The 12412-nt window shown below is 44.9% G+C and overlaps 1 protein-coding gene across 4 annotated transcripts in view; it reads left to right on the top strand.

The window, feature by feature from the left end:
- The window catches only part of ITSN1 (intersectin 1), a 162711-nt gene that overhangs the window by 21376 nt on the left and 128923 nt on the right, over window positions 1-12412 (top strand). For 3 of the 4 annotated variants that reach the window (XM_061627743.1, XM_061627736.1, XM_061627737.1), the window contains exons 2-3: window positions 11235-11294; window positions 12269-12361. In XM_061627743.1, the coding sequence (XP_061483727.1) occupies window positions 11267-11294; window positions 12269-12361 (121 nt within the window). In that variant the 5' untranslated portion in view covers window positions 11235-11266. Of the gene's footprint in view, window positions 1-11234; window positions 11295-12268; window positions 12362-12412 lie in introns of those variants that run through there. The other variant, XM_061627742.1, reaches the window with a different exon arrangement.

The raw sequence follows: 12412 nt of genomic DNA, 5'->3' as shown, positions 1-12412 counted from the left end.
AGTTAGGTTTAATATCAGTGTGGTTCATTATTTGTTGGCAGATATTATGGAGAACTTAATGAACGTGTGATCTGATCAGTTCCTATCATCTTAAAAGTGACTAAATCCCAATTCACTAATCTAAAATCTTCAAGTGAAGCCCATAACACCACTAGAGACATGAAATAAATTGCTGTGTAGCTTCAGTCAAGTTTTTTTATTTACATTTGTAAATGTGTCATTGAAAACCCAAGTATAATTAAAACCCAAGGAAATTAAACTGCAGTTGGAAGGTTGCAATGAAAATGGCAAAGAATGAAGGAAACTTCTAATCTGTAGTACAAATAAAAGCTGAATGAAACCAGAGGAAGTAAATGCAACACAAGCAAACAATGCTATCAGAAATACTATCATTTTTGTTTTGTGCAGCTCAGTAGCAACTGTGCCAAGGATTAACTGCTGTACTGCATGTGTGGAATTTGAAAATGGCCATAAAGTTGGTTTCTTCTTAGTTCTTTTTGTGCTGCTAGATTGTTCAAGCCCTGCCAAAGAATGTAGATATCTATGAACATATAGTGCTGGGCTACAACAATATTTTGATTTCTAGGATTAGTATAAAATTGTTTTGTGTAAACACATGCCTAGAAATGATCAGAATATTAATGATGTAGACAGTAATAGCTTAGTTGGTTTATCAGAAAAGTGACAAAAGTGATCTCTTCCTGCACCATGTTTCCTTGACATAGTCTCTAGGACTCGGGTCAGATGCAAGTCCATTTTACACAGAACTTGATATCAGGTGTTATCTTCTTTCCCCGTTATGCTGGGAAGCATTCATGTCAACTTTGGAGAGGGAGAATATGGAAAAGACTGGAATTATATAATCTTTGAGAGGCAAAGTAGTGAGATATTTGAACCTTGACTTCATATGCATATTTTTTGTATTCTTGCTAAGATTGTATTTTTCCACAGTGTGTGTATAGGCAGAATAAAGAAGATGTGCTAAAGCCTCAGTATTTTTTTTTTAAATGAGGCTATTTCATGATTCAAGGGCCTTTTGTCTGAAACATGTATATAGCTATGTGATGGAGCTTCATAGAGTAAAGCTCTTGCTGAACTTCCTGCCTTGATAGAATTTGATTAGTAGTTGGTGCATACTTGCATATACAAGCTTGCGTACACAAGCTGCTTTACCTGTGGTATTTTCTGTACTGTAGGAAAAACAGCATGTAGGTGGTACACCATTATGTGAAAATTGCTTAAGTCTCAATTTTGCCCCCATCACACTTGTCTGGAAACCACTGTATAGCTCCTGTCAGTTTATCACTGAACTCAAGTGGCTTCAGTCTTGTGACTGCTTAGGTTGGAGGAGACCCTGCTTCTTGTTCTTCTTCTTCTGTGAGCAATAGGCTAACTAAGCTGTGACTATGGTGTACACAGTCCTGATATCATGAGCCAAGCATTTCCATCTACTCCGCTGGTAGGTCTAGTTCAGGAGGGTGAATGCCTCCTTAGAGAGGTTTTTCTTTGCCTCACGGTTGAGGGCAGGACAGCCAGAAATACTATTGACATCAGTAAGGGACAAGTGCATCTTGAAGTCCTTTCAATGACTTCCTTTAATTCCCATCAAACTGGTTGGTTCAGAACATTCTAGAGAAAGGCAATGAAACAGTTCTCTAGCCCTTGGTGCACTTTCTCGAAGGGATGTAATCTCTATCTTTCCAATCAGTTCCTTGTCTGACATAACTTTCTTTGAATTTTCTCTGTGGGCAGGTAGATCACTTTTTCTCTTTTGACTCTTTTCCCCTCAATTTTTGTATTTTTTCCACATTGGTAATCTTAAAATCTCTGCATTGTGAAGTTTCCATGCCATCTGGGTGCTGCCTTACAACCAGATGAGTACTTATGGTGCAGTGGACATTGAAAAGGTGCTCAAGCTGTAGCAGCAAAAGGGTAGAATCTCCCTCCATTGTCAGAAATTTGAGTCACATGCTCCAGGTTCTTCCTTTTTTGGGCAACCTTGTGAGAGCAGGCCGTGTTGGCAGCAGATGCCAAGGTGCCACATGCTCAAGCACCATAAATGCCAGCTACATGGTTCTGCTCAAGCTCAGCTCCATTCGTGTCGGGAGGATGAGCTGGGCTCCTGGGGGGTTGTCAGAAGAGGATTCAAATGGCTGGCAGAGGGAGGAGGGAGGAACTTACCCTCTGTGGAGTGAAGCCGAAACAGAGGACATGCCAGAGATAGGGTCGCCTAGCAACGGGGAGCCTGAGAGCCTTGAAGTTTTAGAATCCCCCCCAGACATTCCCAGGCCCTCCCTTCTCCGCAGCTCAGAGCAAGAGGGAGGGCTGATCACAGCAGAAAGGCGGAGAGATGATTTACCCTCAGCCCCTTCTTTATCACCCACAGGGGAATCGGACACTTCAGAAGAGGAGGAGGTGATGCCTCCCCCCTCACCACGCACACGCAGACGGTTGAAAAGACAGGAGAGAAGGGGGGGAAGGCGGGCAGTACCTGAGGGGGAGTTAAGGAGGAGCGAAAGGTTGCGCGCCCGTTTAGCCCCTTCTTAAAGAACAGGCGGGAAGCAGCCCCTTGCTCTGTCAACTTTCTCCCAATGTCGCAGGACCTGTATCCCTGTATTGCTTCATGAGAAAGCGCAGTCTTTGTTGGACATTACTCTAATAAAACACGAATTAACTACAACCTCTGGTCTGGTTCCTGAGTCGCATCCTGGGCCTGACAGCTTGACAGAGCCACCTAAATCACCCTCAACGCTCTCTTCACTTGACTGGGACAAGATGTCAAAGGGAGCAGCGGGGGGGACGAACCCCACTTCTGAGACGGAAGAAGTGAAACTCTTGAGGACTAAGGTAGCTGAATTGCAGATGGATGTCCAAGCCCTGCTAGCAGCAGTCAAGGCGCTGAAGACGGATAATCAAACCTTGAAGGCCACGATAGACCAGATGCAAACAGCCCCTCCAGCTGCCGCAGTAAAGGTTCCCATTGGATTGCCCCCAAAATACGCGGGACAAAGTGATCAGTTGGCAACTTTCGTGGCTCAATGTGAGTTATATCTGGATGTCAGGCACATGGAGTTTCCAGACGATGGGGCTAAAGTGGCCTTCGTGATTAGCCTCCTGGAGGGAGAAGCTGCAAAATGGGTGACTCCGTATCTCGTGAGAAAAGATACTGTCTTAAGAAGGTACAGAGGATTTATACAGGAGATGACCGAGATGTTCCAAGACCCGCAAAGAGCTGAAACAGTAGCGCGGCAACTAGGCGCTCTGAAGCAAGCTAAAGGGACTGTTTCCGAGTACACTAACGCTTTTAAAATTCTGTCCCAGGAAACTGGTTACAATGACGCCGCCCTGATGTTTATGTACCGGAGTGGATTAAATGCTGAAATCCTGGATGAGTTGGCCAGGACCTCCCCCCCCGCTGACCTACCAGGGCTCATCCGGCTATGCCTACAGATAGATCACCGGATGGAAGGAAGGCGCCTGGAAAGGAAGCAGGAGGTCCTGAGATACTCAGCCTCGGCATCTCGCAGCAAGACCCTTCCCTCTGCAGGAATGGCAGGTAATGCAGCTGAGGGACAGGGAGGGGCTAGGCCAAGGCTGTCGGAAGAAGAAAAGGAAAGACGCCGCCGAGAACGTTTATGCTTTTATTGTTCAAAGCCGGGCCACGTGGCCAGAGACTGTGGACTAAAAGGGAGGAAAGCTGAGCCGTCGGGAAACTAGAACACCCAGTCCACGTGCAGGCCGGTGGACTGGGGGCAGCGTTGTATAAAGGCCTCCCAACGATCCAACCTCCCTCAAAGGGGGTGTTGGTCTTGCCTATTCGGATTACAACTTCCAGAGGAGTGGTGTTTAATTCCACTGCCTTAATTGACAGTGGAGCCTCCACAAATTTTATTGATGTAAAGTTAGTCAAGCGTCATGGAATTTCCCGGTGGAAACTGAACGCTCCCCTAGCTGTGGAGACTATCGATGGGAGACCCCTGAAGTCAGGAGGGGTGACACAAGCCACGGAGGAAGTGAAACTTCAAATCCCCGGGCACGAAGAGTTCATTTCGCTATACGTGTCAGATCTCTCGAACTTTGAGGTGATTCTGGGAATGCCCCGGCTAGCAAAGCATGAACCCACAATAAGTTGGAAGGAGGCGGTGGTGTGGTTCACCTCACAGTATTGCCAGGAGAACTGTCAACCTGAAGGAATCAAGAACACCTTAGCGGGGGCAGTGCAAGAGATCGAGCAAGTGACCCTGCCGCCAAAGTATGAAGAATTCAAAGATGTGTTTGATGAAAAGGAGGCAGAGACTTTACCCCCCACCGCCCTTACGACTGTGCGATTGATCTAGTGCCAGGAGCCAGCATTCCATCAGGGAGAATCTACTCTCTCACAGAGATTGAGAGGGAGGCCCTGAAGGAATTCCTGGATAAAAACCTGAGATGAGGATTCATACGCCCCTCACAATCCCCTGCTGGAGCGCCACTATTGTTTGTGAAAAAGAAGGAGGGGGACTCAGACCCTGTAACGACTATCGCGCATTGAACCAGATCACAATCCCCAACAGCTACCCGCTGCCCCTGATCTCAGAGTTGTTGGACCGACTGCGCTCTGCAAAAATCTTCACGAAGTTGGATTTGAGAGGAGCGTACAATCTGATCAGGATGAAGCAGGGAGATGAATGGAAAACAGGGTTCTTGACCGCTTACGGACAGTATGAATACCTGGTCATGCCGTTCGGGCTTTGTGGAAGGCCAGGAATTTTTCAAAAATTCATGAATGACGTGTTTAGAGACTTGTTGGACACATATGTAATCTGTTACTTAGATGATATCCTGGTGTTCTCAAAGAACCAGGAAGACCACGACCAGCATGTGAAGACGGTGTTGCAGAGACGGAGAGAAAATCACCTGAATGCTAAATTAGAGAAATGTGGATTTGACCTCAAGTTTCTAGACTTCCTTGGATATCGAATCTCAGCGGAAGGCGTGGAGATGGACCCAGGGAAAGTAAGCTGTATATTGGACTGGGGCCAACCTGTCACCAAAAAGGATGTACAACGGATTTTGGGGTTTGCCAATTATTACAGAAAGTTCATTCCAGGGTTTTCCAAATTGACAGCTCCTCTGACTGACTGTTTAAGGGGAAAGAAGAAGTTTCAATGGACAGAGAATGCCACCCAGGCCTTTGAGGAGCTGAAGAGAAGGTTCGCTTCCGAGCCCATTCTGCACTTTGCTGACCCGACCCGCCCTTTCATCGTGGAAGCAGATGCTTCAGATTTTGCTATCGGGGGGGTCCTTCTGCAATTAGACCAAGAAGGAAAGGAGCTGCACCCCTGTGCGTACTTCTCTCGGAAGTTAAAGCCTGCAGAGAATAATTACACAGTTTGGGAGAAAGAGCGGCTGGCCATCAAGGACTCTTTTGAAAACTGGAGACAATACCTAGAGGGGGCCCCTCATCAGATCGAAGTGCGCTCCGACCACAAGAACCTGGAAAACCTCCAAACTGCCAGAAAGCTGAACCAGAGACAAATAAGATGGTCCTAGTTCTTCACCAGGTTTAACTTCAAGATCACTTACCAAGCCCAAGCCAAAAACCAGAGAGCTGATGCCTTATCCAGACAGCCACAGTACAAAGAAAGTGAATCCGAGGACCAGCCTCAGTACGTGATCCCGCCAGAGAAATTAATGTTGGGATCATGCCAGTCTTCGTGGGAAGAGGAACTCAAAAAGGCACAACAAGAAGATGCAGACGTACTAAAATATGGGCAGGAGACGGGACAAAGTCAAGACTCAGAAGTAACCTTTCACTGGAGGAATGGACTATTATGGTTCAAAACAGCCAGATATGTGCCAGAAGGAGAATTAAGGCTCAGAATCCTACGCCAGTGCCATGATTCCATCACAGCGGGACACTTTGGGATTTACAAGACCATTCAGAACGTGGCCAAGGACTTCTGGTGGCCTAAAATGCGTAGGGATATTGAAAGCTATGTAAAGTCCTGTTGTGTCTGTCTGCGGACAAAAACACAAACAGGAAAACCAGCAGGACTGTTACAACCGCTACCTGTCCCACATGAACCCTGGAAGGATCTCTCCATGGATTTTATAACTGATCTACCCAAATCCCAAGGAATGACAGCCGTTTTAGTCGTGGTAGATCTACTCACCAAAATGGCGCATTTCCTCCCTTGTGCAGGGGCCTTAGAGGCTAAGGAAACGGCCAAGTTATTCATCAAAGAAGTCTACCGACTGCATGGGTTGCCAAACAGTGTAGTCTCAGACCGAGGAACTCAGTTCACAGCCAAATTTTGGAGAGCAATGTGGAAACAGTTGCAGACGGAATTAAAACTCTCCTCCGCCCATCACCCCCAGACAGATGGGCAAACGGAACGCTTGAACGCCGTTTTGGAAAGATATTTAAGAAGTTATGTGTCCTATCAACAGACTGACTGGGTATCATATTTGCATTTTGCAGAGTTCGCCTACAACAATTCTCTACACTCCAGCACTCAACAAACCCCATTCTTCGCGAATTATGGATTCCATCCTAAAGTCTTTCCAAGCAGCTCAGAAGGAATGCTGGTACCGGCAGCTGAGGACTTCCTAAAAGAATTGCAAGCGGCGCAACAAACACTGAAACAGCAGTTAAACGAAGCCAAAACAGAGTACAAGCGAGTTGCTGACCTGCACAGGAAGGAGCCCCCCCCCTTCAACCAGGAGACCAGGTATGGCTGTCCACCCGTTTCCTCCAGATGCCGGGCAAATGTAGAAAATTACAAGACAAAAGGGTGGGTCCTTTTGAAATAGAAACTCAAATTAATCCCGTGGCGTACCGGCTGAAGCTACCTGACACGTTTAAAATACATCCTGTGTTTCATCGATCCCTCTTGACGAAAGCTGCCCCTCCCAGTGAGCTGCGGCCGGAGGAGCCTCCTGGGTCCCCACTCCTGATAAATGAGCAGCTTGAGTTTGAAGTTGAGGAAATCTTGGATTCCAGGATCAGATGCCACAAGCTGCAGTATTTGATTCACTGGAAGGGCTATGGAGTGGCTGACAGATCATGGGAAAATGCAGATGATGTGCATGCTCCAGAGTTAGTAAAACATTTCCATCAACGCTTTCCTCACCGCCCCAAGCCAGACAGGGGGAGGGGGGCACAGCTTGAGAAGGGGGATGGTGTCGGGAGGATGAGCTGGGCTCCTGGGGGGTTGTCAGAAGAGGATTCAAATGGCTGGCAGAGGGAGGAGGGAGGAACTTACCCTCTGTGGAGCGAAGCCGAAACAGAGGACATGCCAGAGATAGGGTCGCCTAGCAACGGGGAGCCTGAGAGCCTTGAAGTTTTAGAATCCCCCCCAGACATTCCCAGGCCCTCCCTTCTCCGCAGCTCAGAGCAAGAGGGAGGGCTGATCACAGCAGAAAGGCGGAGAGATGGTTTACCCTCAGCTCCTCCTTTATCACCCATAGGGGAATCGGACACTTCAGAAGAGGAGGAGGTGATGCCTCCCCCCTCACCACGCACACACAGACGGTTGAAAAGACAGGAGAGAAGGGGGGGAAGGCGGGCAGTACCTGAGGGGGAGTTAAGGAGGAGCGAAAGGTTGCGCGCCCGTTTAGCCCCTTCTTAAAGAACAGGCGGGAAGCAGCCCCTTGCTCTGTCAACTTTCTCCCAATGTCGCAGGACCTGTATCCCTGTATTGCTTCATGAGAAAGCGCAGTCTTTGTTGGACATTACTCTAATAAAACACGAATTAACTACAACCTCTGGTCTGGTTCCTGAGTCGCATCCTGGGCCTGACAATTCGTCTCATTGCTGTCAACAAAGTCAATTATGATTGACTCCTCTGTTAGTCACAAGTAATATGGCAGTCTCCTCTAGCCATGCTAAGTCACCAGCTGCCATGGAGGCCAGCCGATGTGTCATCAGATGTGGTCTTATCTGTGCTGATATTGATACTAACTTTTGTACCAGAGATTGCCACAGGGGCAGCTCCTTCCACTTTCATGCAGCACCGTGACCCTACTTGGCATGCATGCAAGACAAAACTGCTCTGTGCATGTTGAAGAATGAACCTAAAAAGATAAAGGAAAATAGACAAGAGTCCTCCAGTTCTACAGGTGGAGACGGCCACTATGTAGCCTACTGCTGCCATCTTGATTGTGGTCACCCCACAGCAGTACTGGAGAAGCTACAGCAACTTGTTCCAGTTTCAGCACTTGGGCCAGGATTGTCATCACTAGAGGATCCAGGGGAGCTTCTACCAATCAGATCCTCATCTGAAGACAAGATTAAGTTTATCTTGCTGTTGTCTCTGTCTTTGATGATCATACTGGTTTTATGCACCCATTCGGTAAGAAGTTCATGAAGGGTCTATTGAACTTTAACCCTTCTGCCCACACACTGAACATGTTAGCTGAAAGACCTAAGGAAATGTCCTTGGCTAGATCAGTCCAAACCTGGACATCTTGTCAAGTACTGGTTGCCACTGCATACTGTCTTGTTCTCTTCTGCTAGGCTGGTTTATTCCTGTTGTTTAGCTCCATCTTGTTTGATCATTTGAGTAAACTTCATGGGATACTGATCCCATGCAAACTCTCCCAGGTGAAACTCACTGCCAGTCTTGGGATCTCATCCAGGTGGGCTGCTGACCAGGACTCATGACTCTGGGCATAAAATTGCAGCAGAGTTTTTCAGGATGGAGATCTTTTGTGCTTTGTGAAGCATCATGCTGCACAAATGAATAATAACGACATTCTAATTAAGCACACACAGCCCAATTTTTTTGTCATTGACATTTGTTTTCCTATTATCATTTTGCTTAAAATATTTTAAAATACAAAACAAACTTATCACTATGACAATGTTGATAACAAGACTAATGCTGTAAGCAAGAGTATGTGTCTGTCTGACAGAGGGCCCCTTGGTGTGTTGCTTTTCTTTCTTAAATATATGCATGAAACTACCTTAATCAGCTAAATCAAAATGGATTATACAAATGTAAGCTTGGAAATTATAATCTCACAGAATTTAGTTTCTTCTAAAACATTATATTGAACTACTAAAAGTAAAATCAAAATGTTATTTCAATTTAAGCAAAAGAGTGTGAGTTTAAGCTTCTGTTTGGCATACCTGTATGGTAGTAATTTACTAATCCATGTTTAATATAATATGCATTCTAATTTAATTGTTGGAATTGAATCCACCTTGGCCCATCTTCTGCCCTAAGGGTAAGATGATCCAGTGATTCATGGGGGCATCTTAAGGTGGCTGGCATTTTTTAAAACATTGAGCTATGCAGAATTTCTGAAAGATCAGGAGAGGACTGTGTTTTCCTTTAAGTAGGATTTGCTTTTTGTTTTTAAAGAAGCATTACTTTCATGGAATACCTAAGTGTCTTCTGTTAGCAGTAGTATAGTGGCAAATTCAGAAGTACAGGGTCCCTTCATGATAGTCACAGCCATGTCGATCCCCCCTTTTTGCTGTTGGCTGGATTGAGAATGAGACCCTTGTTAATGTCTTCTCCCATAACAACGGAAGTCACTAGGAGCCAATACATGTGAAAGGGGAGAGTGTTAGCTACTGAAAAGTATCTTCTCAGCAACTGACTCACCTCCTTTCACTCTGATTGGTTCCAATCAGCAGGAAAGTACAAGGAGTCATGTTAGAAGACTCTTCTCAGTGGCTAACACATTTCCCTTTCATGCTGATTGGCCCACAGGATGCTGGAGACATATGGACCCTGTTCACAAAAAAGTAAGGGGTCTAAGAGCCCCCCAAGACCCCGGACAGCTACACTCCTGTCTGTTTGTAAGAGTTTGAAGAGCTTCCATTATTGGAGTCAACAGGCTCTACTGACAAGGAAGCCTGAGCTGCCTCTGTTCCATGTTCTACTGTTGTGCAAGGTCCAGTCTGAAAGTTTAAGAAAGGTGTAATGCTTTCGGTCCATAGTTCAAAACTTTTATGAGCAGAGACATGAAACCTGTGGTCCTTCAGATGATGTTGGACTACAGTTCCCATCATCCCTGTCTATTGGTTATGCTGACTAGGGCTGATGGAGTCCAACAGTATCAGGAGGGCTGCAGGTTCCCCATCCCTTTGGCTGCTGTAGAGCAGTGAGTCTTGAGCATTAATAAAATAATTGGATATTCTGTGTACATTTCTGAGCCATGTGTTTTCTAAAACTTACTGTTGTGTTGTTTGTGTTAGGTTTTCTAGCTCTTTTCCTTAAATGACTCACCAACATTCCCTCAAGTCATTTGAGACTGAAATGAAATACATAGGGTTGTATCCAACTAAGTTATACTCAGAGTAGACACACTGAAATTAATGAACCTAAGTTAGTCATGTCCTTTGTTTTCAGTGGGTCTTGTCTGAGTAGGACTGGCACTGGATACAACCCATATTCTTTATTTTACTCAGAAGTGATGACTTTCTCAAGCTGGTTACCTCTGGATGGATAATAGATGTATATACATTCATGCTGTTCTTTGGGTTGATGAGAAAGTTTAAGGGAAAACAAAAAGCTAACAGCATTCTTCATAATCTAATTGCTAAACATCACATATAATCCCAGCAGACTTTACTGACAAACAGTGAAATCAGGCTCTCTAGTATTTTGGAAGGTGACTGCAGAATGATTATAGTCATAGCAGACATGCAGATATTGCAGTGCATAATTGTGCAGTATCATAGTAAGAACCACATCTATCTTGTTTTTTTATCCTGGCTATGGATAAGATCTTTGAAATCACCAATTGTGCTATATTTCCTAGAATTTCTTGATCCCAGCTCAAACTGTACTGTGGGGGAGGGAGTCTATATTGCTTCCACTTCACATAGAAAGGGAACTTCTCTAGAGCTATAGGCAGTGGTAGTGAGTGAGGTGCTGAACTGGTAACAGATGGAGTGGAGGATAGGCTGGGTTTTTGATGGCCAGGAACCACTCAATTCTGAGATAAGGAGCAATGCTTCAGTTGGGAGCAGGAAGAAAGATGGACATTGTATTGTTTTAACGTTTTGACATTTGCTGGCCTGGACAACTTTGGGAGGAAGGGCATGACAGAAAATTATCATTTGGAAAATAGTCTGGTCTTGGTTATAGTTACATGACTTCTGCATTTATTTAAAAAGTACTCTTTTTCTATATATCAATACATTCTCTGATAGCAATAAAGTGCCTCTCAAGTAAGAAGTTGTTTTTGCATATTGGTTTGTCTTAATGCAGCACTCTTCTCTCCCCCCACCCCAGGCATCGATTAGCAAGTTAAATGTGATTGAACCATGGCTCAGTTTCCAACACCTTTTGCGGGTAAGTATTAGGGATTTTTTTCTGATGCTTCTTTTTAAGAATAAACAATTTCAGCTTCACAAGCAAAAAGTAGATGGGATTGAAGATCAGTAATTGTGCTAATAATCTTAATGTGTGCAGTTACAGTTGTTGGGGGTGCAGAAGCATTCTACTGCTTACATGTGCTGAGTGTTTATGGGTGGTTGTTGAAAGTGGGAGTGGCTGATGGTGGGATGGCTAGATGTAAAGGCCGCAAGAGCTGGTTGTTCCACATATATTTCTGTGTCCAGGAGTCTGACAAGATTGTCTCATACAGTTCGGGTGAGGGATTATACCTAATATGAATGGGGGCACACCTACCAGTGTAGCACTTCCTTTTTTGAGATGCGCACATTTTGACTGGTCTTGGTAGCTAGTCATATTTTCTAATAGCTGGTGGTCAACTTTTTTACTTGTTCTACAGAGACTACAGTGTCTCATTCTTTTCTACGTGCAACTGGTTGAGAGGATTTTAGGGGGGGCAGTGTGTGTTGTAACAATCTCTTCCCACCAACCTATGACAGTGATGCTTCATCTCATTATAGGATATAGTCTGATGCCATTTTGAAAGAATAAGTCTCTGTCGTCTTGTAGTACAGAAGAACCTTTTACTGTTTTGATCACCAGAACTATACTTACAGTTGCCATTGGGTTCTGGCAACTGTATTTATGGATTCCAGATCATCAACAGCAAGCTGTATCCATCTTGCTTGCAGCCTGTGTTATCAGCTTGCTATATGTGTCTATACGTTTTGGTTTTGTCTAACAATTGCTGAGCTTTCCTTCCTTCAACCACCTGGGTGCCCTAGAAGTTGTTTAAGCCACTTTGTGAATGGTTTTTTACAAGTCCAGCAGCCTTTACAGTCTACAAAGTACATTGAGAAAATTGGTGTTTCAATTATCATTTGTAAAGTCTTTTTTTTTAACACTATCTCAATCTCTGGCTTGTGAATTAGGCAACCTGGACATCTGGGCCGTGACTGTGGAAGAAAGAGCTAAACATGATCAGCAGTTCCACAGTTTGAAACCAATATCAGGATTTATCACTGGTAATGCCATAGTTGTCATATCTGTGATTGTGATTATTTACACCACCATGT

Source organism: Rhineura floridana, chromosome 5 (genome assembly GCF_030035675.1).
Source record: "Rhineura floridana isolate rRhiFlo1 chromosome 5, rRhiFlo1.hap2, whole genome shotgun sequence".
Taxonomy (NCBI): domain Eukaryota; kingdom Metazoa; phylum Chordata; class Lepidosauria; order Squamata; family Rhineuridae; genus Rhineura; species Rhineura floridana.
Note: the sequence above shows the minus strand (reverse complement) of the source record. Positions and strands in the feature narration are given on the sequence as shown.